Here is a 24,977-nt window from a genome sequence, read left to right as displayed (position 1 = left end):
TAAAAGAAATGTCCTGCCTTTTCATCACCTGGGTACTTCCTTTCCCTTGTTGTTAATTAGGCAGGGTCAGTAAGTCTGACTAACCACCTTTCTCAACTGCCCCCTGAGAGACTTCATATCCAAGAATCTTTTTGGGAAAATGAACAGTCGTCTCTATCTTCTGTAGCCTCTTCCTGCTGTACAGGGGCATAGAGAGAGAGGCGAAGTCTCTTTCTATTTTTTCTAAATCTAGGTAATCTGACCCTGGGATAGGTTTCCATCCGTGGAGCAGCAGAGTCTTATTTTGATACTGCTGGAGATGATTTGAAATGAAGCAGGAAAGTACTTGAACTAAAAATGGCCCAATAAATAAGCAGGGCTAACAGGGTAATTAAGACACTGGGCATTTGCCAGCCGAGTTCTTCATCCTGTTTTCTGATGCTTTCTGCCTGCTCTAGTAGATTTCTGGAGGCCTGAGAGACTTCAGCTTTTGTATAAAGGAGAGGCAGGGGTTGTGGGGCTGAGTTGGGAGGGTGCTACAGGGTCCTGCTCCCTTTTAGTGGGGCTTCTGTACAAGAACTGCAAGAATTATCTGAGTTGTTCCTTACAACGACCCTTGTGATAGGCACTTTTAAAACTCCTATTTTACATATGCGAAAATCGGCACGGGAAAGAGGGTCAGTAAGAGACAGAGAGTAAGGCCAATCTAGGAAATGGAAAGGGGCTAGCTACTAAATCATATTTTGGAAAGCTGGTAACATGTTTCAATACAGAACCTTGGCAAAACATTCTGCGCTTTTCCTGCCAACTTGAACCTGGTATCGTCCTTTTTCCAATGTATATTCCCATTAATTTGCAAAAGGGTAGGGATATGTTAAGTTTGAAGTTGGCATCTAGGATTCAGTAATTTTTTATTTACAAAGAAAAAAGTTTTGGTGACTGTTGTATGTATTCCAACGACTATACAGAAAGAAGCTTTCTCTATACAGATAAGTGAAAAACAGCAACTTCAAGGATCACTTCACGGACCTTCAGACTTGAGAAGCTTTCCTAATGCAATAAACAACCATTTGAGAGGTTGAAGTAAAGACTACGCCTCCCAGCGTGCATCGCGTCGTCGGTAAGCACTACGCTCTCCATCGCTGGGCGGGGAGGCCTACCCAGGAGCGCAAAGCACCTCGGGGATTGTAGTTTTCTGGAGTCCCAACCGCTCTAACGGCCCGGGAAGCAACCACCGGAAATGCCGTCCCTGAGAGGAGGAGTCTAGGCGGCGGTGGCGGCGACGGTTGCCAGGAGCCCGCGTTGCCGCCGGAGACCCGTAATATGGCGGGGAGGAGGAGGAGAAGGCGGCGGCGGACCGAGCTGCTCTCAGTCAGTACCAATTGAGCCGTTTGCTTCCTGCCAAGGCCCGGAGCGAGGGGAGGAAAGCTCCTGCGGCCGTGGGAGATCAGGTGCTTGCGTGAGAAGGGGCTTGACTCAGCGGGTCCCGGCTGCGAGGCAGAAGGGCGGGCGGAATTGGCGCGCTGAGGGGCTGAAGGCGGGCTCTGGACGGAACCCGAGTGCAGGTGCCGGGCCGCCGGGCCTCGAGACCCTGGAAAGGAGCGAGTGTGCCGAGGCAGGTGCCCGGGGGATCGGTGGCATCGGATGCCGAGGTGATGCTCGGATGCAGGCACCTCCTGGTGGGCCCTCAGGATGGAGCCTTATCAGAGGAGCTGGGGGAGGTGGGCCTGGGGCGCTGGGGTGAGGGCAGAGGGTCCCCGGTAAATAAGCTGGGGTCAGAGCCGAGGAACCACCTCCTGTTGATAAAACTGTTTAGGCCGCTTTTCTCGCGAGGGAAGCGTCCCCAGGGTGTGCACTGGCCATTTCTGAACGCCAGTTACCACCAACCAAAGGCCCTAGGAGTGCTGTTTACTCTGCCTTTGCGACTCTCTAGGGGCATAAGCGTGAGGATAAAAAAGCAAATTCTCTTCATTGCCCCTGATGCTGCTAGGTGGTTCCCATCCTTTGGTTCTGTCTCGTTATAATCCTAATTCCCTACCCCAATTTAGGCAAATGGCAGGCCCCTAGCGACTGATTTAATGGGGAGGGGTCTGACACAGCAAGATGAGGAAGCTGTTGTCCCCTTTACCATGTTTTAAAGTTAAATTTGAATCTTACCAGGAACCAAACACTGACGTTGCCCTCCAGGAGCTTATAAACGCTTTTTAAATGGTTGAAAAAAATCAAAATCATCTCCATCGTCTTCGTAATAAAAGCCGCTCCCATCTATTGATACTTTCTGCTTGTCCGGTAGTATAGTGATTGCCATACGTGTGTTAGTTCCTTGAATTCTCACAGAATCTCTTTGAGACAGATGTGCTGATTATCCCTATTTTACAAATGAGGAAACTGAGGCACAGAGATGGTAAGTGAATTGCCAAGAACAGACAGCTAGTATGTGCCTGAATGAGAAACATTTTCCCCCTTTATTGCCTCTACAAGATGTTTATGTCTTTGGGAGGACTGATGGGTAAACAGCCAGCTAGGATCTGAAAACAAGGCAAGATGTGTTCTGTGTTACTTTTACCATTCCTTTCAGTTACATTTCTGATAGAGCTCTGATAAGGAGCAGGTAGCAGAGCCATGAGTCTATGGGGTTTGCAAAGAGGCTCATTTGTAGGAGGGGCATGGTCTACACGGAGAAGACAAGGCATGCCTGAACTTGATGCAGCCAACAAATTATTAATTCAAGTGGACCAGTAATGCCTGATGGTAAAGTATGGGGCAGTAGATTTGTGGTTGGAGTGGCCTTGTTGTCAAAGTTCCCTTAAAATAAAACCCTGCTGACAGAGGTAATTGTGGCGTGAGAAACGAAGTGCCCTCTTGCTTAATTATATAGGATGCAGATGCTCGCTTTTTAAATGGTTGCCTTTGCAGTTCAGAGGTACCAGGTTTTTCTGAGAATAGGGTCATCCGCGAAACTACTATTCTTTAAATTCTATTCTTTGCTAGCTTCTTTGCTATATGGTCCACTGTCTTCTTTTTTCTGGTTTACATTATTGTTTGAGCTAATTATCCTAATTTATTTATTCAATATTTTTATCCAGTGCCTACTGTGTGCAGACACTGTCCTATGTAATGGGGATTTAGTGGTGAGCAAGACTGAGAAGGTACTGCTGCTTATGGAGCTTACATTTTGGTGGAGGAAGACAGACAAAAACCAAGGAAATAAACAAGATAATTTCAGATAGTGGTAAGTGCTATGAAAATTGGGAAACAGCAGGGTAATGTGATAGTAGATGACGCAGGGTTAATTTAGATGGGATTATCAGGGACGGCCTCTCGGAAGAGGGGACATCCAAGCTGAGACTAAAGATAAGAAGGATCCAGCCATGTTCTCGGGTCACTTGGTAATTTGCATAATCATCATATTAGACTTGTATTTGGATGTTTAATGCATTGTCATGAGCCATAAGTAGTGCTGTAATAATAATATATTGCTATATGTCTGCAATATGTCTGACAAACATGTACTGTTTAAGGGATGTGAATCTAACTTTCTGAAGCAATGAGGCATATCTATATGATGATGTTGAAAGATACAAAACTATTGCCATAGAGGCATTTTATTTCCTTAAATTTCCCAGACCCTCCATTGCTCTGCTTGTGTATCCACTGGAAGTATATTACATTAATTGTATGAGTAATCTGTTTATGTTTCTGGTAACGCTGGATGATGGGTTGTGTTAAAAAATAATTTGAAGTATTTTAGTAGAAATGGGTCATTTGAATTTCTCTAACATTTTAGCTTCTGCCTATTTTGGTTGTTAAGATATGGTGTGGGTTCAAGTCTAGACTAAAATAATGAGACCATTCAGTAAGGTGTTGTTTTGTTTTTTACTTTTGCTTGTTTTATGAATATAAATTTGAAAAATAATCTCATTTACACTCTAGAGAGCTGTTTCTTTGAATTTAAACTTACTTTGCATAAATTGAACATAGCAATAATTAAAATTGATGGAATGGTAGCAAGACGTTTTGCTATTAATAAGACTACCAGTTGGTCAAAAGTGGCAATATATCTTATTTTTTCATAATCTAATCGTAGTTTTGAGTATGCTTTTTCTTCATTTCTAATTGCCCTACTGTTTGTCCTTGATACTTTAGCGTACTAAATTTTTAAGTACCTTGAGGCTTAGGACGGTATCATATTCTGTCTTATTTCATCTTTGCATATCCTAAGTCTTGAATTGACTTTCCCTTCCCTCTCTCTTTTTCTTTGTTAATTGTTTTAAAATGAATACTTAAAGGAATGTTATTGTGTTAGTTTTTCTGTTTCCACAGTTCATATCCTTGTTGGTTATGAGTCTGCTGATACCTCTCTTATTTTGCCTTGCTTATTTACAGGAAATAATACCAGACATAATGCTGTGGAAACAGGCAATCAAATGTTTAACGCTTGCTAGATGAATGATTATGGTGGCTAAGCTTTCATGGTTTCCTTGTGTTTTCATAGCCACCATCACAATTACCTAGAAATTGTAAAATTACTGAGCTGATGGTTTTTAAGTAGTTTGTGATGGTTCCACTTTTCAACAATAAACTAGAATTAATATGAGAGCCAATAGATTCTCTGTTTTCCACCTTTAACTGATTTGTCTAGTTATTATGGAGTCAAGTTATATTCTTAAGATATGCAAGTACTAGACTTTGAACTCCATGGTACAAAAAGAACTTTTGAAGTGAATATCCTGTTTTATTTAACTAGCTCTTTTTTTGGCTACAAAAGCATTCCTACCTTTGTATTATTTAGTTTTTCTTGTGCTGTGTAGATAAGTCCTGCTAAAGAAAAAATAACATTCTGTTTTACAATCTGAAGTTAAGTTAGGTGGTATAAAACTTTCTTTTCAGAAGGTTTCAATGCTGAATTTTAGTACTTTTCTAAATTAACCATATTTAAGGATTGATTTACATATAAATCTTCAGAAATATTTAATATATGAAGCAAGGTTTAACTGGGGAGGGTCTTGAGATGTTTTCTTATACCCAAGATTTAGCTCCTGATCAGTGAAACAATTCTGGGAATGCCAGTTCTAGGAATTAAGAATTCTAGGAATATTTCAGTGCCCTCCAAATTTGCCAAATAAATTAAGATCTATTTTTGTTTAAAATGGGCTTTTTTTCCTTTCCTGTAGTGTGATTGTGGGAAGATGGAGGAGTATGAGAAATTTTGTGAGAGAAGTCTTGCCAGACTCCAAGAAGCATCACTACCCACAGAGAGCTTTCTACCTGTCCAGTCTGAAAGCATCTCACTCATTCGCTTCCATGGAGTGGCTGTGCTTTCTCCACTGGTAAATATTCTTTGATTTTAAATAATTTTTTTTTTAGATAGTGAATCACTAAGGTACTTCACAGTAAAACAAAATGAAGGCTTATAAACATCAAAAAGATCCGTAGCCCTTAGGCATGAATAAAGAAATACAAATGAGCTGGTGTTTTTTACCAATTAGATCGGCAAAGATCTGATAGGACCTTGTACTACTAGGTTGTGGGAAAGAGGCACTGAAAATGCACTTTTGCTAAGAGGATCAGTTGATTTTATTTTTTGATGAGCAATTTGGTAGTGTGTCAGAATTTGTAAGTGTATCTAACCTTTGACTCAGCCGTTCCATTTTGGGAAATACCTTCCAAATATACTCATCCATGCTCCCAAAGCACTATGTGTAAGGTTATAGTAATATTGTTTAAAAAAGCAAAGGATTTGACAAACAACCTAAATGTCCATCACTAGTGGACTAGTTTAACTAACTGTGGTCCATTTTATAGACTTACATACGTGCCATTAAAATAAGTACAGTAGACCTTAATGTGTGGGCATGGAAGGATCTTCACAAGTTACCGTAAATCAGGGAACACAGCGCGCTTTCAGAGGCATGCAGGGTAGTGGTTAAAAGCCTGACTCTGGATTCTCCTGGCCTGGATTCAAATCATTGCTCTGCCACTTACCTGTAGATCCATAGTCTTTATTTGTTAAGTGAGGATTAAAAATAGTGCCTATCTCATAGGGTTATTTTGAGGATTAAATGATTTAATACATTTAAAATGATAAAAGGATTTAATACATTTAAAATGCTTAGAACACCATCTAGATCATGGGAGGTACTCAGTATATGTTAACTACTTGGGTTTTTAAATAAGGAAATTATATTTTCCCTCTGGGGAGAAGTCAGGGAATGTAGGATGAGAGGGCAGACACACTTTTCATTGTATACCCTGTGATGCTGATTGAATATTTTATAAATGTATGTGGCTTTATTTTAAGTCAGAAAACTCATATTATTGAAAGAGAGTTTTAAATGTATTTTTTTGTATGACGGGATTTAAAAGATCAATATTTTCTGCTAACTTTTTGTAATGAAATTTTCAACCATACAGAAAAGTTGAAAGGATAGTGTGTTGACTACCCATGTATCTACCGTTTACATTCAATAATTTTTAACATTTTTCCCACCTTTGCTTTATTGTGCTTAAGAATCTTTGTGTATATATACATATATATATACACACACATACATATACACATATATACTTTTAAATTTTATTGCTGAGTCATTTGAAAATTGCAGATACATAATGCTTCTCCCCTAAATATTTTGGTATAATATTCCAAAAATAAAGATATTCTCCCACATGAAACCCAATACCATATAATACCTTAAGAAAATTAATAATAATTTTAATAGCATCTAATATTCTGTCCATATTCATATTTCTCCATTTATGCTCAAAATACCTTTTATAGCCTTTTTTTCCTTAGCTGGATCCAGTCAGAGTTCACAACAGCACTTGCTTGTTATGTTTTTTTAATCACTTTGATCTAGAATAGTTCCTCTACCTCTTTAAAAAATTGGTTTTTTTTTGATAGTGAAGTTTTAAAGAGATCTCATAAAATGTCTTACATTTTGGATTTGTCTAATTGTTTCCTCATAGTGATAGTTAACTTGCCCTCTAGTCCCTCTAAAGTGGAAATTAGTCTACCAGTTTGGTTAGAGTTGGGTTAAACATTTTTAGCAAGAATTCTTTGGAGATGATGCCATATACTTCATATTAAATTAAATCAGAAATTACATAATGTGTAGTTGTTCCTCTATTAATGACGTTTATTTTGAACACTTGCTTTTACAGTGATGACTTGCTAGATGACTCTTTAAAGGTATACATTTTCTTTTTTATTTTTGATTAGCAAGTAAACTGTGGAATGATTCTTGGTACCATGCAAATAAGAAAAAATTTTGAAACGTTTTATCAGCTACTTGATGACATATTGCTTGATTAGTTTATTATGTATTTGCCAAAATATCTTAAGCCTTGTTTAGGGTCTATGACTTTTCAGTTACTTATTTATAAGCAAAATCTAATGTTTATGGACCTTAGTTCATGTTTTTATGTTGTACTTGATAGTTGAATATTGCAACTTTGAAACAATTTTTTATGAAATGTTTTCCATTTGCTTAAGTCTAAAATAAGTCTTGACTCCTTAACATAGTGACTAAACTTCCCAGGACTTAATAATGAAGATTTAAATCCACTATAAAAAGATATAATGCTTAGAAGCTTTCAGTTTTTTAGGTACATTATATTTTTATTGGAGGTTATAATGACATGGAACCAAATATGTGTTCTGATTTTGTAGGCAAATAAAACATTATCTGTTTCTTTTATCATTAAACCTTGGAACATTTTCTTGAGGTAGCAAAGAGGTAAAATGTATACTAACCAGAGGATTAGAAATTGAAGAATCTGACCCAGTGAAGTAGATATCACCAAATGAAAAGCTCAGCAGTTGCCAAAGGGTTAATTTTCTTTCATTTCAGAGCATTTGATAAATGAACAGTTTTTTCCTTTCTTTTAATTTTTTTTAAATTGAAAGTAATTTACTCACAGTGAAATGTACAGATTTTAAGTGTTCAAGTTCCATGAGTTCCAATACATGGCATCCATTTATAACTCACACCCGCACAGAACGTTTTCATCACCATAGAAAGACCTCACCTATGCCCTCCCAATCATCCCCCCAACCACTGCTCAGGTTTCTCTCACTGGAGATGATTTTACCTGTTGCACACGTTTTTAATCACTCTGGTTCAAAACTTCCTGATTTTATGATATTTTTATATTTATGAGAAGTAATTACATATTTATGTTTTTCAGCTTAATAGTGAGAAAAGGAAGGAAATGCAACAAGAAAAGCAGAAAGCACTTGATGTAGAAGCAAGAAAGCAGGTCAATAGGAAGAAAGCTTTACTGACTCGTGTCCAGGAGATTCTTGAAAATGTTCAGGTGTGTAATTTAAGCTCTTGAAATTATAATTAAGAATTCATGGATTAAGCATCAGTGATAATTCTTCAGAAACAAATTTGTCTTACTAGTTAATTACTAATATACTTTTATGTTTGAGAAGCTTTGTAATTTGTGATATTCCATTTCAGTTACTCCAAAGAAAATTCACTAGCTTGTTAGTGATGCCCAGTACTTGAATCGGAGGGTACTTAGACAATGGACCCATACACTGAATATAGTCGCTTATTGTCTGTGTCTTATGACTCTAAAAACATTGAATTCTCAGTGGCAAAATGATAGAATTGGCTATTGTAGTTTACCTCTGAACTAATCAGACTATTGACTCAATGACTTTATTCTCATTCTCTGCTAAAGTAAATAACTGCCCCCAATTTTTTTAGGTGAAAATGCTGCTCTTAGACACAAAAATACAATTTAGGTTACATAACTAGAACTGCCTAGATGCATCTTAGATACAAATTGAAACTATTTAAATAACACGTCTATACTTTTGCAATTATTTTTATTTAACTTAATTTAAATTTGTATAAGCAATTTGTTTTAAGGTCTGAATCATATTATACTAAAAAGGAAAAAAACGAATCAGATAAAACAGTTTTGGTCATATATAGCACTGTTTTGCTGGTTATATCTTTTAATTTTTTAAAATAATCTTAGGGGTTTGTGGTTTGTGTAATTCATACTAAATAATTTATGTACAATGAACCTCAGGATATTTTCCACTAACTGCTACCTTCATTTCTCTGTAGGTAGTAGATTTTAATTTATAAAGTATAATTGCTGCTCATATTGAGTTTAAAAAATATAATGAGTAGCACAGTAACAGTGTTTTTTTTTAATTTACTAGATATTTCCTATTTTTGTAACAAAAATGGCATATCATTTTTGGTCCATTGAGGGATGTATCAAATAAACCACTAATAAGATTATTGTTGAGTCTGAAAACTTTCTTTGCTTAATAGAACATGTGTAATGTTGAACTGTGGAGTAATGAGCTAATTATGCAGATGGAGAAATTTTATATAATACAAATATATTTCTAAGGTCTGTTTTGCCTCTAAAACCTGTGATTCTATGATAGATTTTTTGGGATTGTTATTTAAATCGTCTAACCAAAGGCTCATTCTAGTGATGTGCAAAAAGCGTAGATGCTGAATATCACAAATGTAAAATGTTTAGCTATTTTGAGGAAATGATTTATTTTACTTAAACCCATGAGCATGTGTCATGAATATGTATCCTTTTTGTTTTATTTTGATCCTGAGCTTGTGACTAAGTCGACCTTGTTGTACTGTTTATTGCATAGTACCTGGAAACCATGGCATGTCTTGGGATTTGTAAGGTAAAACAGCAGTGCCATATCATCTAGGAAAAAAAAAAACACATATAAAACAACCTAAAAATCTTTTCAAATTCAGGATTATGGAGTCTGTATTCATCTGATAATATGATAGTGGTTTTTCCCAGTTTCGTATATGCTTGTATAATCTTTAGAAACCATCCTAGTTCACTTTTTGTTCTTTTGCATTATTTAGATATAAAATGTAATTTTATTTTTTTCTGTTGGATCTCTTGTGTATACAGTTGTTCTCATCTTCATCAAATTTTTAACTTATTTTGCTTGTTCAAAACTCATTACTGGGTTGGTTTTAAATGATCATTAGTTAATGAAATTGAAATTTGGTTTAATGAATTGGGTTTTAAGTTGAAGTTTTTGGTTCTTTTTGTTTGTTTGTTTTTTGCTTTGCCGTGCTGAGCTATTATTTACTACAAATTTGTCTCATCATATAGAAGGATTTTAGTTAAAATTTGAAGTGAGCATATGGGAGGCAGAATCTTAGTACTGAATTATTTTTGCTTAATCAATATCCTGGCAAGTTAGTCCTTGTTTAAAGAAGAATCCTTAATGTAAGAAATTTAATTATTTGCTATTTATCTTATACATTGTTAGCCTTAGATGATAGTTCTCATAGGAGGAGCAATTGGTGATGTTAATAACATAACTAGAAGAAAGTGAAGGAAAATGTTTCTATTCCAAGACTAAATTGCAATGGATATATGAATATATGTGTATATATGTACATATGCATGGATGTACGTTTATATTTGCATCAGATAGATAATTTATTTTTTTCCTTTGAATATTTTAATAGAGAGGCTGGGATGACCAGTAGATGCTTTTTATAGTAATTTGAGCTCCAAGTGACACAGACTATCATAAAAAAGGTCATCTTAGTTTTTGTTTGTGTTTTCAAATATTAGAACTTTGGATCTTTAATTTCACTTTTACTTCAGAAAACAATGAAATCAAAGACTTTTTGTGTACTGATGATGTATTAATTTTTAAATTTCCTTTTTCAGGTTAGGAAAGCACCTAATGCCAGTGATTTTGATCAGTGGGAGACTGAAACCATTTACTCTAATTCAGAAGTTAGAAACTTGAATGTTCCTGCTACATTTCCAAATATCTTGCCAAGCCCTACTGAACACTCTGCTTTAGGAAGGTTTGAAAAGGAAACTGGAATTTTACCATCGAATAATGAGGACCAATTTAAATCTAATGGGATAGACTTAGCTAGGGACTCAGAAGAATTTAATTCTCTGAAGCAATGTGATAATTCAAATACTAGCCATGCAGAAAATGAAGCTTCTGTGAAGACCTCCTCAGCTGCTGCACAAGAGACACTTACTTCTGCTGGCCTCTTTCCAACCAATGAAGAACAGGATCCATCACTTTTGGAAGAAGTTACTCTGGATCCCTACGTAATGAGTCTTCAGAACCTGATGAAAAAGTCAAAGGAATACATAGAAAGAGAGCAATCTAGGCGCAGTCTGAGAAGTAGCACAAAGAGGAGTGTTAATGAGAGTCAATCAGACACAGAGAACGATGCTGTTAAAGTGGCTGACTGTGTAAAGGAGAAGGCCCCGTTGATAGGCAAACTCTGTGGTTCAGTTATTCCTGACAAACCAAGCCTTAATAAATCCAATGTTCTTCTCCAAGGTGCTTCCACTCAAGCAAGCAGTGTGAATACATCAGTTTTAGGTAGCTTTTCTAAAGTGGATATACCTGTACGGTCTGGCTATTCCACTGCTTTAGAGCCTGATTCTGATTTTAAAGGCATTCCCACTTTTGTTACTGAAAATAATGTTATCAAAAGTCTTACTGGTTCATATGCCAAATTACCTAGCCCAGAGCCAAGCCTGAGTCCTAAAATGCATCGAAGGCGTTCAAGGCCTTCATCAGCATGTCATATACTTATAAATAACCCAATAAATGCTTATGAATTAAGTCCTAAAAGTAAAGAACAGACAGTAGACTTAGTTGTTCAAGATACTGATGAAAAAGCACACGTACCTGAAACTGTGCCAAAGTTACCAACTGATTTAGCAGGAGTTTGTTCAAGCAAGGTTTATGTCAGCAAAAATACATCTGAAGCCATACAGGAAATGGTTTTAGGTAAATCAAATCAGGTATGTCAATCTTCAGGAAATCAATTAGAAAATAAAGTTATCCATGGACTTGCTGTGGCGGAAGGCCAGCCAGCATCTGATGGGAGAGGACCACACAGCATGGACAGTGCATGTTCTGCAGTGCAGAGATTGCACGAGCCATATGCCACCAGTCAGTGTATAACGGGTCAAAACTTTGGAACTGTGAGTGGACTCACGTCAGCCAGCGTGCTAGAGAAAAACTCCTGCAGTTTACCAGTGGAGCTGAATAAGTCTTACGATGTGAAAAACCCATCTCCTTTACTGATGCAAAACCAGAATACCAGACAGCAGATGGACACCCCTACAGTGTCCTGTGGAAGTGAACAGTTTTTGGATAACAGTTTTGAGAAAGTTAAACGGAGACTTGATTTAGATATTGACAATTTGCAAAAAGAAAACTGCCCTTATGTCTTAACAGCTGGAATAGCTGAACAGGAAAGGCAACATTTGCTGGAAAAAAGATACCCTAAGGGACCTGTCTACATCAACAAGAATAAAATGATAGAAAGTAGTTCCAAAGGTAAGAAAGTTTCCAAGTGTTTAGTATCTGCCAAGCAGGTGGCATCTCTCTTGTATACTGTTAACTGACAGTTTGCAGAGTAATAATTGTCTTCTATTCATCAGGGTACTTAATTTCATTTGTCAGCGTGCATGATTAGCTACAGTTTATTGCCATTCGATAGGCTTTCTTAAAGTATTTTCTTATTTGAATTATGATTCTCTCAGTCCACTTGGTATTATAGAGAATATTGTTAATAACTGGAGGAAAAAGTTCTTGCATGAAACATCACTTACAATTTTCATCCATTGTATTGCTCTGATGTCTTCCTTTTGGACTGTGGCTTCTAATATTTTCATCAGTTTGTCCTTTCATTTGAAATGAGATCTTCATGTCCTTGGCCCTTCAGTAAACACTGTAACATCAAATTATTAGAGAAAATATCACAAATAAGGCTCTCTGAGTAGTGCTTCAAGAATGGTGTCTTTATTGATGAAAATTTATTTCACATTTCTTTCTGTTGCACCTAGTGTTATATTCATAGCAGCTTGTTCAAACATGTCTTCTTCATTACTCCATACTTTGTTGCCATGGTTTATAATTCCTCATTACTGATATGGAAGACATATAAATCAAGTAAACTAAGTTCTTAGACACAGACATTTCAACTCTAATTTGTTATATATCCTCTTGAAAAAAATTTCACACTAACCCTAAAATTGCACACTTAAAAATAACAAGGTTTATGGGAAAAACAGGGTTGGCTTGGGGCAGACCACTTAACACCTGTGTGACTTTATTAGAACTCTTAACAAAAGCAACAGCTGATACGTGGGGAGCCAGCTTGGATTCTCCTAGCGGACGACATGCCAGGCTCATGGTTGTCTCAGCGAGTACCAAAAATACACAGAACCAAGTGGGTGGCGATCCCTGGCAGTCCTTTCATGGGAGCAAGGCCAGTGCATGTGCCATGAGGCTAATCGTGGAGGCAGCTGGGTTGCTGTCAGAGTGGGCAAGGGAGGCAGTGCTGTGTGCCGAGAGCTGCCCCCAGCTTGGTGTGCCTCCCGAGGGCACACCTCCCAGGGAGGGAGCCCAGGTCAGGCACGCGTTTAAAAAGTTTTTAAGGTAAAACTGCATGGACTCCTGCTGTCGGCTGAGTTGTTGAGTGGAGGAGCTTTGTCTTCTCTTGCTGAAAGTTACAATTCTACTGCTTTTTCAGCCCCCCTTGCCTATAAAAAATTACACATGAACAAATGCAGATTGTTGTAGCTGAATAAAATTGTATTTAGGAACAAATTAATGGAATACCATAGCAGGTAGGACAAATATAATGTGCTTGTCTTCAATGAAAATCATTGACTCTATATTTGGGAAGAATGATTCTTTGAATTTAGTTGAATTATAGTGGATCCCTGAATATATATGTGCTATGTCTGTGTAATACTTGGCATTTCACGTTTCAAAGTGTATCACCACGTTCTGTTCAGTAAGTTGCATAGTCATAATGTTAATAAAATTTTTAGTTAGTAATTAGACTATCTGGAATTTTAATATCTGGTCTTTTTTGGAACCTTAAGCTGAGAAGCTTTACACTATCAAAGCAACATTTATTTAAAAAAAAAATCAAAGCAAGACTACAAGCTACAATATCAGAGGTCCTGGAGAAAGACAAGAATCAAAAGAATAAATAGAGGTGAGATGCATATGACAACCACATGGTTAAGTCCATTGGAGCAAGGAGAGTCTTGATGGAACATGGACACATAGTCTTGGCTCCTCCAGATCGTGGTGGGATCTGCTGAATGGGTGGGTCAGGGTGATGAGATACAGACCTTTGTTTGGTGGCATGAAACGAGAGGAGTGGTGAAAGAATGTGGTTCAAAATGGGGGCCTGTCTGTATCTTGATTGTACTATGTCAGATTTAGGAATACTCTGGTCAGAAGCATAATTTAAATTGATGGTGTAAAGCATCAGATATTAGTACATTTTCTAAATTTGAGGGGACATGTTTCTTTTCAGAAGGCGAGGAGATATTAAAAAGCAAGATGTTAGCTTTTGAAGAAATGCGGAAGAGGCTAGAAGAGCAGCATGCCCAGCAGTTGTCACTACTCATAGCTGAGCAGGAGAGGGAGCAGGAAAGACTGCAGAAGGTGAGGAATTAAAATTTAGGGGTATAGGGCTGGTGAGTGGAATTGAGCTGGGGTTAGTCTATGAATTTGGGTCACGTATAGGATACTTGTAATTGTTTCCCTTGTGTATCTTAATCTAAGGTGGTCATTGATTTTGATACATGGATAGCATTTTTATTTCACATTTAAATATTTAGATCCTTATCTAAAAATAAATGCATACTTTGTCAAAAGGATATTTTACTGAACCATTGATTCAAAACTTCTGATTTTTTTAAGAGATATTTTATAAGTAGATGCTGAAATACGCATTCTGTAAGAGTATCTTGTAAGAGCAAGGACAGTTGTTTTAAGATGATTATACTTAATACATCGTTTTAAAATCAGTTAAATAGATTGTCAATTTTATTTGAGGGAGAAAAACCTGAAATAATAATTTGCTGGTAATTTTAGATACTTTTAGCTAAGCCTAAAATGATACTATTTGGGGATATAATTAAAGAAAAGATCTACCATGTTATAATAATCCATTAATCGACATAGAATACAAATTTGTGGTTGCCAGGGGGATGGGGGCTGGGAACGGACTGGGATTTCAAAATGTAGAATAGATGAACAAGATTGTACTGTGTAGCACAGGGAAATATATACAGGATCTTGTGGTGGCTCACAGTGAAAGAGAATGTGGCAATGAATGTATGTATGTTCATGTATAACTGAAAAATTGTGCTCTACACTGGAATTTGACACAACATTGTAAAATGACTATAACTCAATAAAAAAAGTAAAAAAAAGTAAACCATTAATCTACAGGAAATAGAAGAACAGGAGAAAATGTTAAAAGAGAAGAAGGTGATTACGGCGGAAGCCTCTGAATTGGACATGAACAATGCTGTGGACTTAGAATGGAGAAAGATAAGTGACTCTGGTTTGCTAGAAACAATGCTGTCTCAAGTGGACTCACTCCATACTTCACATTCAAATAGTTCTGGTAAATACTTAAAAATCCTTTTCCATTTGAAAAAATTATCCTATAGTAAGATATTTTATTTCTCATGCTTTAAAATGAAAGCTCCTTTCTATAAGTAATTTCATATCCAACCTACTGCCGTTTGCCAGCTGCTTAGTAACTGGTAAAAAAATGAAATGCTAGTGGAAGATCAAAGACCAGTGAGCAGGTGTTCATGAGAAAAGCCACCTTAGCAAGGGAAATATAAGGAAATTTGACTCAGAGCCCAGTCTTTGTTCATTCATGCAGCAGGTGATAGTCTTCAAGTGAAAACACAGTTTACTATCTCCTGAGTGATCTTGAATTACATCTAATTCCCCAGTCCCAATAAGAGCTTATCTTCACATCTTCAATTATCCTGAGATGCTGTTTGTGTTGAAAAGGTCCATCTGGTGCATAAGCTTAAAGTCCATACATATTTTGTCTGTATGTGGATCAGTTTCAGAGGGGTTGTTATTCTTAATGAATGCCATGTTTATTTGGATGTTCTGTGTATTCTGATTATTTGACATCAAGTATAATACTGTATGTATATTTCTCAAGGTTTCACAAGTTCTGCCCTGCAACATAGCTTTGGTTCTGCAAAGGACGTACCATTCTACCTCTGGGGATCATCACCTAGTGGTTTGGCCACACTCTCAGTAACAAGGCCTTTTGGAAGGGCCAAAACTAAATGGTCTCAGGTGGGCAAACTTAATGATATATGCATGCATGTCTGTCTGTCTGTCTGTCTTTTTTTAAGGAGCTAAATTATCTTAGGTTGTACCAATGAGCCGTAGATATTTTTGCCATACGGCAAAAGCTTAGCTTTTATCAGAGATTAAATTCCACAGAGCAAACACATATAGAAGAATTTAGTTCATTGTAATAGATTAAGAAAAACAATCTTTGAGTATAATGCTCAGATTATTAAAATATTGTGTCTATCTTATTTCTTCTAGGTTTTCAGCCCAGAAGTACAAGCAAAATTTAACAAAATAACTGCAGTAGCAAAAGGATTTCTTACTCGTAGGCTTATGCAGACAGATAAGCTGAAACAACTTCGACAAACTGTAAAAGTAAGATTGTATAAATTGTATTTCATTTCTGTCTCAGTTTCTATCAGTGTTGTGACAAAGTGGACAAATTAGTTCAGAACTTTGGCAGATCAAAAAATTCTTTTGGTCATTATAATATAGGCTGTTTTAGAAATTGATTAATCTCATTCAGATAATTTTTAAAAATAGGTAAATGAAGTAGTTTGTGTATTTTTGTCTCACTTTAAAATCAATGCTATTTGACGTAGGGTGTAATAGTTTTATTTGTGTTCTTAATAATTTTGAATTGATTGAGAAACAGAGCAAAAGGAAACTCCAGTAACCATGAAATCTTTCTAGAAAATTGGTTTTTGAAGGAGCATTTCTTCTTTCAGGATACTATGGAATTCATAAGAAGTTTCCAGTCGGAAGCACCATTAAAGAGAGGAGTTGTTTCAGCACAAGATGCTTCTCTTCAGGAAAGAGTGCTCGCTCAGGTAACTCATGTGTCCTGAAGGCTTTTAGGGAATGGAAATGTTTGATTTCCCTCCCTTCACTGAGCCACTGAAAATAGGTTTCAATTAAAGCTTTAACCTTTTTCTCTAAATAAGAGTGTACATAATATGACTAAACTCTAACCTCACATTTTTAAATGGGAATAATATTTCCTTTTTTTGAACTTAGCTGCGGGCTGCCCTGTATGGTATTCATGACATATTCTTTGTGATGGGCGCAGCTGAGAGGATGTCTATTCTCCATCATGACCGAGAAGCTCGCAAGGAGAAAATGCTCAGGCAAATGGTATGTTACGTGACTTTTAAATTAGTGAGTGAAAAAAACAACTCTGTCTCTTTCATGCTCACAAAATACTTCTGATACCAGGTGTGTGGGGTTTTCCCTCCACGCCAGTTCTCTGATGCCAGCTGGCTGTCCTACCATTCAGTTCAGTTCTGATACTGTCTACCTGAAGTTACTGTCACATCCTACAAGTTAAGGATGCAGTCTTTTAAGACTGCCCCCACTTCAGATGCTGGTCTCAAGTTCCATTTGTTGCCTGTACTTCTGCCCAACTGGCCATAAACTGGGATTCCCATGTCTCCCTCCTTGGGTTTGAAAATTTTTCTAGAATGGCTCACAGAACTCAGGGAAACACTTGCTTGTATTTATGGTTTTATGGTTTTTATATAATAAACAATATAATAACAGATACAGGTGAACAGCCAGATGGAGAAATGCATAGGGCGAGGTCCGGAAGGGTCCTGAGAGCAGGAGCTTCTGTCCCTGTGGAGTTGGTGTGTGCCACCTTCCTGGCATGTGGATGTGTTTACTAACCTGGAAGCTCTCTGAACCCCATATGTTAGGGTATTTATGGAAGCTTCATCATGTAGGCATGATCATTATTAACTGGATCTCCAGTCCCTGTCCTGTCCCTGGAGGATAGGAGGTGAGGCTGAAAGTAAGGTTGTAATCATGCTTGGCCTTTCTGGTGACCAGCCCTCATCCAGAGCCCATCAAAAGTTGTGTTGTTAGAACAAAAGATGCTTCTATCACCCAGGAAATTCCAAGGGATTTCTGAGCTCTGTGAAAGAAACTGAGGTCAAAGGGCAAATATTAGAACAAAAGATGCTCCTGCACTCCTGTAACTCAGGGGATTACAAGAGTTTTAGGGACCTCGTGCCAGGAACCAGGGCCAAAGACCAGGTATTAGCAGGATCCAGAGACAGACAGATCAATTGATAGATCGATCAACCTATCTATCCATCCATAATTATACCCCACAATGAAGTTCCTCTGGGTTTGGAGTAATTGATGCTAAATATCATTCTTTATTGACTTTAGTACCCTTCCCACAATTCTTAAACACAGGTAGTTCCCAAGATTACCAGTAATATTTAAATCTGTGGACAGATAAAAGAAATTGGTAAAAGAATTATATACTATTTTGTGATTAGATTTTAGGTTTAAGCATGAATGTTGCTTGGATGGCTTATGAAAAACTGTTAGTTGTTCCTGATTGAATTTCCCTGGAACTATCATGTACATTTTGCCTCTTTTGGAAATCAGAGTTAGAAAACATGTTCCAAATTAATTTGAAATACAGTTGCTCCTTGAACAACGCAGGGGATTAGGGGTGCCCCACAATAAAAAATCTGAGTGTAAGTTTTGACTCCCCAATAACTTAACTACTGGTAGCCTACTGTTGACCAGAACCCTTACCAATAACATAACAGTTGATGAACACATATTTTGTATATTATATAAAAAAATAAGACTGCTTCAATTATGAAGACTAAGTGAAAGTTCAAAATTCTTGTAAGAGAAGCTGTTTCCATCTGAGATCACCCTGTAGTATAATTTAGTGGTTTTACTGGTACCCCTAGAGCTCCATGTTACTTTTGTGTTTTGAAGGATAAAGTGAGAAGTCCCCGAGTGGCTCTTTCAGCTGCAACGCAGAAGTCTCTCGATAGGAAGAAGTACATGAAGTAAGTTTTTTCGTGTCTTGTTACATTTTAATTTATTATCAAGCCAGTTACTTTTTAATCATCTGTTGTTGTGTATTCAAATTTGAAGTAAAGCGAATAGTTAACTTTCTGCAACTGAGGTGATAGAAATCACTTTATATAAAGAATTTTATTAAAATCAGGTGGTAAAATCTGATGTCCTCTTTAGATAAATGAATTTGTTAAGGTTCAATTTGTATAACTGATAGCTAATTAAATAATCTTAAAATAGTTAATCCTTATATTCAGTGTTAATTTTGTATCTTTTGAATGTATTCATTTTCTTATAGTCTAAAGTCTTCATGAAGGGGGAACTTAATGCAAAGACTATCCTAATAAGTATGCTGTTAAAAGTCTTTCTTGAAACTAGTCTTCAGTATGTTTAGTGTGTTTTTTAGTCACCAACTCTGAATGATGATTTGTTTCTGTCATCCCGTATCACATTTGTAAGCATGTGTTTTCCCCCTTTCTAAATACATTATTTGTGTGTCCTTATTTTTATATTGTGTTAGAGCTGCAGAAATGGGAATGCCAAATAAGAAATTTCTGGTTAAACAAAACCCTTCTGAAACAAGGTGAGAAAAATCACTTAGTCTCAGTGAGAGGTTATTTTTTAATTTTTAAGGAAAAGAAAATTTTATAAATCCAAAGCCTGCTTTTTGTTGGCTTTATTCTGCTTTATATCAGTAAATCTCTCCCTGCTGAGTTGGAGGATCACAGAGTCAGAATCCATAGTAACACCCGATCGTGTAGTTGGTCACATGTCAGGCCGGATGTTCCTGGAGCTTTCTGTAGGACATGCTCTCTCTGGTGGAAATGTGAGCCCCATATGGCCTGAGTTCAGTCTGCAGTCCAAGGCGTCTTTGCTACTTATTTAAAAACCGTAGAAAGCTAGCTTAATGTTTCTGACCTATTTTCTGCTCTTACAAGAGTGATGTTTTGTCTCTCAGATGTTTGAAAAGGAAAATTGGCTTTGTAAAGTATATAAATACATTATCTAAAAACACAGGATTAATACTTACACTAGACATCTCTTTCCTGATAAAAAACTAAGGTTTGGGCTCTTGGTGAGCAAATAAGTACTCTATTAATACGCTTTCATCCATTTGCTCTGCATTGTGCATTGCACAGAGGCCAAATCATTGCATAGGCCTCGCTGTTACTATCTTTCAGCTATTGAAAGAAAATGGGGGGAAAACTGAATTTATCCTATTGAATTAATTTTTTATTTACTTTGTTAATAGAGTCCTTCAGCCAAACCAAGGACAGAATGCACCTGTTCATAGGCTACTGAGTAGACAAGGGTAAGACTGCAACATACGGGTATTTAAAAATAGTCAAATCAAGATTAGCTTTGAAAGGGAAAAATAATTTAGCACTCTTTACATAAAGGGAAACTATTTTCAATTGTGTTTTTTTTTAATGCATTAAAAAGATCTTTTAAAGTTTTGATCAGAGATAACACTTTGGTGTACTGTTGTGTATTATATTTTAATTATCATCTTATGTTGGCATGCTTTTACTTTTCATTTCATACCATTTTGCTCATTAAGAATTGTAAACATCTACATAGTAAGCTCAGCGTCACCAAAGTGATTCTTCAACAAGGCGTAAGCCATGGTTATAGTCTCTTGCTGAAGCAAAAGTTTAGCTTCCTTGCTGCGCACATGCATGGGACTCAAATTCTTTTCAAGCTTATTTGTGCTTTGAACAGTTGATGCAGTATGGTTGCTTTTTTTGGATGTTGAACATTTAGACCTTAATGCAAGTGACTTATTACTTTTTTTATATTCAATTAGAACCCCTAAGACCTCAGTGAAGGGGGTTGTGCAAAATAGACAGAAGTCTTCACAGAGCAGAGTGCCTAACAGAGCGCCTGTTTCAGGTGTGTAGCAAATGAGTTTCTGAAGCCCATTCAATAGAAAGACGTGCACAAGCTGCCCTTAACACAGGCCGTGCAAGTGGGAGGTGTTGTCTTTCCTTGCCACCATATTTTGGGATATGCACCGTCATTCCTCGTAGTGATCATTTGTGCTAGTATTTTTGTGGCAGTCAGGAGATCTTAGTAAAACTGTGGTTCCAATCTTGATTTCTGTAATAATACCATGGAAACTATGTATTTTTTAATCTGAAAAAGTTTGTAGAATTATACATACTTAATTCAGAAAAGTTTTTATAAATGAGTAAAATATAATGATCTGATGCCTAAATCTGTGCATGTCTGTTCAGCTTTGGGGAAGTGTATCACCCAGGGATATTTGTATCTGCACATAAGAGGAAAACTTTCTCCTTCTGACCACAAGATCACATATGAATATGCCAGGTGGGAAGGGGTAAAGTCTTAATCTTTTAAGATTAAGTAAAAAGGCTGAGCTAAATTTCTCTATATGTTCATTACTTGAGAATTATTTAAGGTCTAAACTAAAAAATGTATTTTAAAATTCTATTTATGGTGGCAAGAAGACAAATTATAATGCAGAACTTTTAAGCTAATGTTTTAATATTTTTTAGGTATCTTTTGTTAAGACACTATGATAAAGTCACCAAAAATTATGTGATCTATTAAAAATACTTTTGAAATGCTTTGCTTTAACTATACTGCTTTCTAAACATTTAAAAGAAACCTAATCACCAGGCAGTAAAGATTAAATCTTTTAATCAATTCTAATCTTCCCATTAACATATAAGTAGTCATGTTTTAGAGCTTTTATTACTAAGTGATTTCCTCCAAATTAGAAGGGAACAAGCAACATAAATTTTTGTCATGTTATCACCATTTGTTCACATAAGTTCAAAGAAGGAATAAGATATTGATCACAGCTTTGAGTTGATTGCTGACCTTTTGATGTATATAGTGAATTTAATTTATAATGTTGAATATATAGAGGATAATTTAAAAGGTCATCTTTTGGAGGTCACTGTGAGTGATAGTCAATGGAGTTGTTTTAAAGGGGATTACAAAGTTGAAAATCCTGCTTATTCCAGAGGTAGTCAGAACCAGCTGGTTTGAAAGATAACCATTTGGAAGAACTCAGACCATACACCTATATCTGTTACTTGTGAAGTTATGTGAAATTTTAAGACATTTTCAACTTTTTCCCCATGTTAGTGTCTGTATTGTGGTAAATCCTAGCTAGTTGGCAAATCATTGAGGAATTAGTATTGCCTTGCCTAATACTATCTATTGCCACAGTGACTACTCTCCATATTCTTTTCTCATGCATTTCATCTCCACTATTTGTCACTTGTGAACCTATATGCAAAATAGCAACTACCGTCTCTGTGTAGTAATACTCAACAGTATGAAGGATGACTAGGAAGTCATTGCAGTTAATATATACAATGAAGTTCAGTATGTAGAACTACTATGGTTTAATTGCACTGCATTGTAATTACTAATACAAATGTACTTAACCCTTAAATTAATGTCATAATAAGTATCTAAACAAGTATGAACAGTTTTCTATTTTTTCTAAAAATTTATTTATACATGAAGACATATTTAGACAATTGAGAAAGACTAAGAATTTTATTCTTTTACATAAACTGAAAATTGGGGATATGACTGATTAAAGTTCCAACTATGAATCTCAACACAGAGATCCATAGTTGCTCTTGAAAAGATTCTTCATTCCTGCTTAGATTTTTAATGGCCTGCGTTATGTTTCAAACAAATTTGAAACTATGCTTTGATTTGATCTGCATGGAGAACAAACATTTTATTAAGCATTTTGTAGAAAATTCATTTTTGTTACAGTGATGAATATCATACTCAGACTGAAGTTGAATTTCTAAGGTGTTAGTTTGTTGCAAAGCAGTTAAACTGTTTTATAGTTTTTACAAACTAAATTACAATCTGATCTCCTGTTTTAAAATGTATTTGTTCATTTGATGTCTTGTGCTTGACTTAAGAGTTTATAGTGAAATTCAGAAACTACTAATTAAAGCAGAGTAGGAGGCAGTAGCGCAAATGGTTCAGTAAAACAACAAATCAGGGGGAGTTGGGGTCTCAGAGTTTCTACTTCTAGCTTTGTTATTGATATAACTGACTTACTCTCCTATGTCTCAGTTGTATTATCCTTAAAATAGTAGTAATTTCTACCTCACGATTATTTTACATAAGGATTTCATGTTATAATGTGTTTTGCTTAACTCAGTGCCTGGTACATAGAGAGCACTCATTAAATGGTATTATTTCAGAAAAACTAACATTGAGAAATAATACTAGTTTTGTTCTATTTTTAGGAGTATATGCAGGAAAAATCCAAAGAAAGCGGCCAAATGTTGCGACAATTTAAGAAGACAGCATTCATTAGGATAAAAAATGGGGGAAGGGTTATGATCCGTATTGTTTCCCCTGTTCAAGCCTTTTTATTTAACCCTGGACTCTGTTTACACAGGCAAAGTGACCGTCAAAGGACTGAGAAATTATCTGGATGTTTTGGCCGATCTGGCTAATTCCTTCCCCATATGCCCATTTTCCTCTTACCAGTAGTTTTGAGTGAAGACAAATTAGTGTTTAGTAATTGACTCATTTCTGTCTTTAACCTGTACAAACATAAGTGTTTTATTACTCAGGTGTCTGCTGAGGACCCTTTTGTAAGCTTAAAGGACATTTGGGTTTATTTCTATAAAATACTGAAAAGGTGTGATATAAATAAGATCTGAAATACGAATTTCATTCATCTTTGCACACTGATTGCTGAGTTTGATAAATTAGATACCGTTCTACTGGGGAAATTATTGCAGGAGAATATTTTCCCTTGGTTTTGTAACATTAAAAACTCTGATTAAGCTCTCATATTCTTGGACTTAGAGTATAACCACATAGCATAAAACACTGCCTGCTGATTGTGGTCCATCTAAAATTTACCACAGAAGTTGCTGGGTGACACCATTTTGGTCACAAGTACATACTCCTCTCAACAACTAGTTGTCTTACAGAAATGTTAGGCTTAATGTATGTTACCCCAGTACTGTTAGAAACGTTTCTACTTAATTGGAAAATATTTCTGTGGGGGGTAACGCATTTGGGGAAGACAGCCCAATCTTCTTGAATGTAGCTTAGGAAAGAATGCATTGTTACATCCATTTCTATAAAACAGAGTAACATGTTGCATGCAGTTATATTTTCTATTTAGTCTTCTTATTTTGTTTCTTCATAGTCTGCTTTTTTTTTTTAGCATGCTTGATTTAGGAGAGAACAAAGGGCTATATAATATGATAAATTCAGATTCTCAAGTGGGATAATAATATCGTTTAGTTGAAATTCTGCATTACTTAGAGGCACTGATGTTTAAGGTTTTTCAGCGCTAACATATTTATTTAAAATATAAACCAAAAAAATGTTACCAAGGGAACATGATTTTATGAAAAAGAATATCCCTGTTAATTTATCATGCCATTCCAAAAAGGGCTTTGTGCTTCTTACATAAAATTGGGACTGTGTACAGTTAATCTTTCTAACTTGAATTTTAAAAAGATACTGGTATTTTGAAAATGCAGACTATATATATTCTTAATATCCTTTTAAGAATGCGGAGATAAAGATTGTTTTCTTCAATTTTATGTTCCATTTAAAACTTAACTTTTATATCCAGTATAGACAGAAAATAATCTACTCTGGGTATAAACTTGATTTTCTTTATGGAGATGTATCACTTATTTAATGAGTGAACCAGAAAATTAGAAGACAGTCAAAAATATCTGAGTTACCAATTTATATTTGTGGGCAAATTATCATCTTAATATTATAAATTGTGCTTTATCAGTCTGAAAACTCAGGATACAGCTTACACATTGTGGGTCTTTCCTGTATGAAAGATAGATGCTAAAAGTTTTGTGTAGAACTAATGCAAATTGGCTGAAACAAATAGTGTGTTTTGGAGAAAGTTAAAACTAGTTTTAGATTAAGGATGCAAAATGAGTGTTTTTTAATTTAAAGATAAAAGCTTGTGTGTGTTATACATTTTTTAATGTTCACAGCTTTTTCTCATAAAAGTGCCAGACAT

General features: G+C 36.0%; 1 protein-coding gene across 8 annotated transcripts; it reads left to right on the top strand.

Annotated features, from left to right (window-relative positions):
* The first annotated feature begins 1,194 nt into the window (after positions 1 to 1,194).
* On the top strand, positions 1,195 to 24,303 carry CCP110 (centriolar coiled-coil protein 110). Of its 8 annotated transcripts, none has more exons than XM_032460945.1 (16): positions 1,195 to 1,350; positions 3,066 to 3,211; positions 5,154 to 5,309; positions 8,170 to 8,298; positions 10,681 to 12,331; positions 14,331 to 14,461; positions 15,254 to 15,431; positions 15,993 to 16,132; positions 16,391 to 16,507; positions 16,861 to 16,962; positions 17,150 to 17,266; positions 18,875 to 18,948; positions 19,479 to 19,541; positions 20,211 to 20,270; positions 20,766 to 20,851; positions 23,212 to 24,303. In XM_032460945.1, exons 3-16 carry the CDS (start codon positions 5,169 to 5,171, stop codon positions 23,262 to 23,264), a joined length of 3,042 nt encoding a protein of 1,013 aa, XP_032316836.1. In that variant the 5' UTR covers positions 1,195 to 1,350; positions 3,066 to 3,211; positions 5,154 to 5,168; the 3' UTR covers positions 23,265 to 24,303. The 8 variants fall into 8 exon arrangements, with proteins under 8 accessions (XP_032316836.1, XP_014408375.2, XP_032316840.1 ...); XM_014552889.2 differs by having other exon boundaries at positions 1,195 to 1,430; XM_032460946.1 differs by lacking the exon at positions 1,195 to 1,350 and adding an exon at positions 1,442 to 1,631.
* Positions 24,304 to 24,977: the final 674 nt, after the last annotated feature.

Source organism: Camelus ferus, chromosome 18, assembly GCF_009834535.1.
Source record: "Camelus ferus isolate YT-003-E chromosome 18, BCGSAC_Cfer_1.0, whole genome shotgun sequence".
Taxonomy (NCBI): Eukaryota; Metazoa; Chordata; class Mammalia; order Artiodactyla; family Camelidae; genus Camelus; species Camelus ferus.
The sequence above is the reverse complement of the archived record's forward strand: the minus strand, read 5'-3'. Positions and strand labels throughout refer to the sequence as shown.

Excerpts from the sequence above, each read along its gene's own strand:
- CCP110 (XM_032460945.1), top strand. The coding sequence starts at position 5,169 with ATGGAGGAGTATGAGAAATTTTGTGAGAGAAGTCTTGCCAGACTCCAA. Across the intron at positions 8,299-10,680 it reads AGATTCTTGAAAATGTTCAG|GTTAGGAAAGCACCTAATGC; the intron begins GTGTGTAATTTA and ends TTCCTTTTTCAG. Across the intron at positions 16,508-16,860 it reads AACTTCGACAAACTGTAAAA|GATACTATGGAATTCATAAG; the intron begins GTAAGATTGTAT and ends TTCTTCTTTCAG.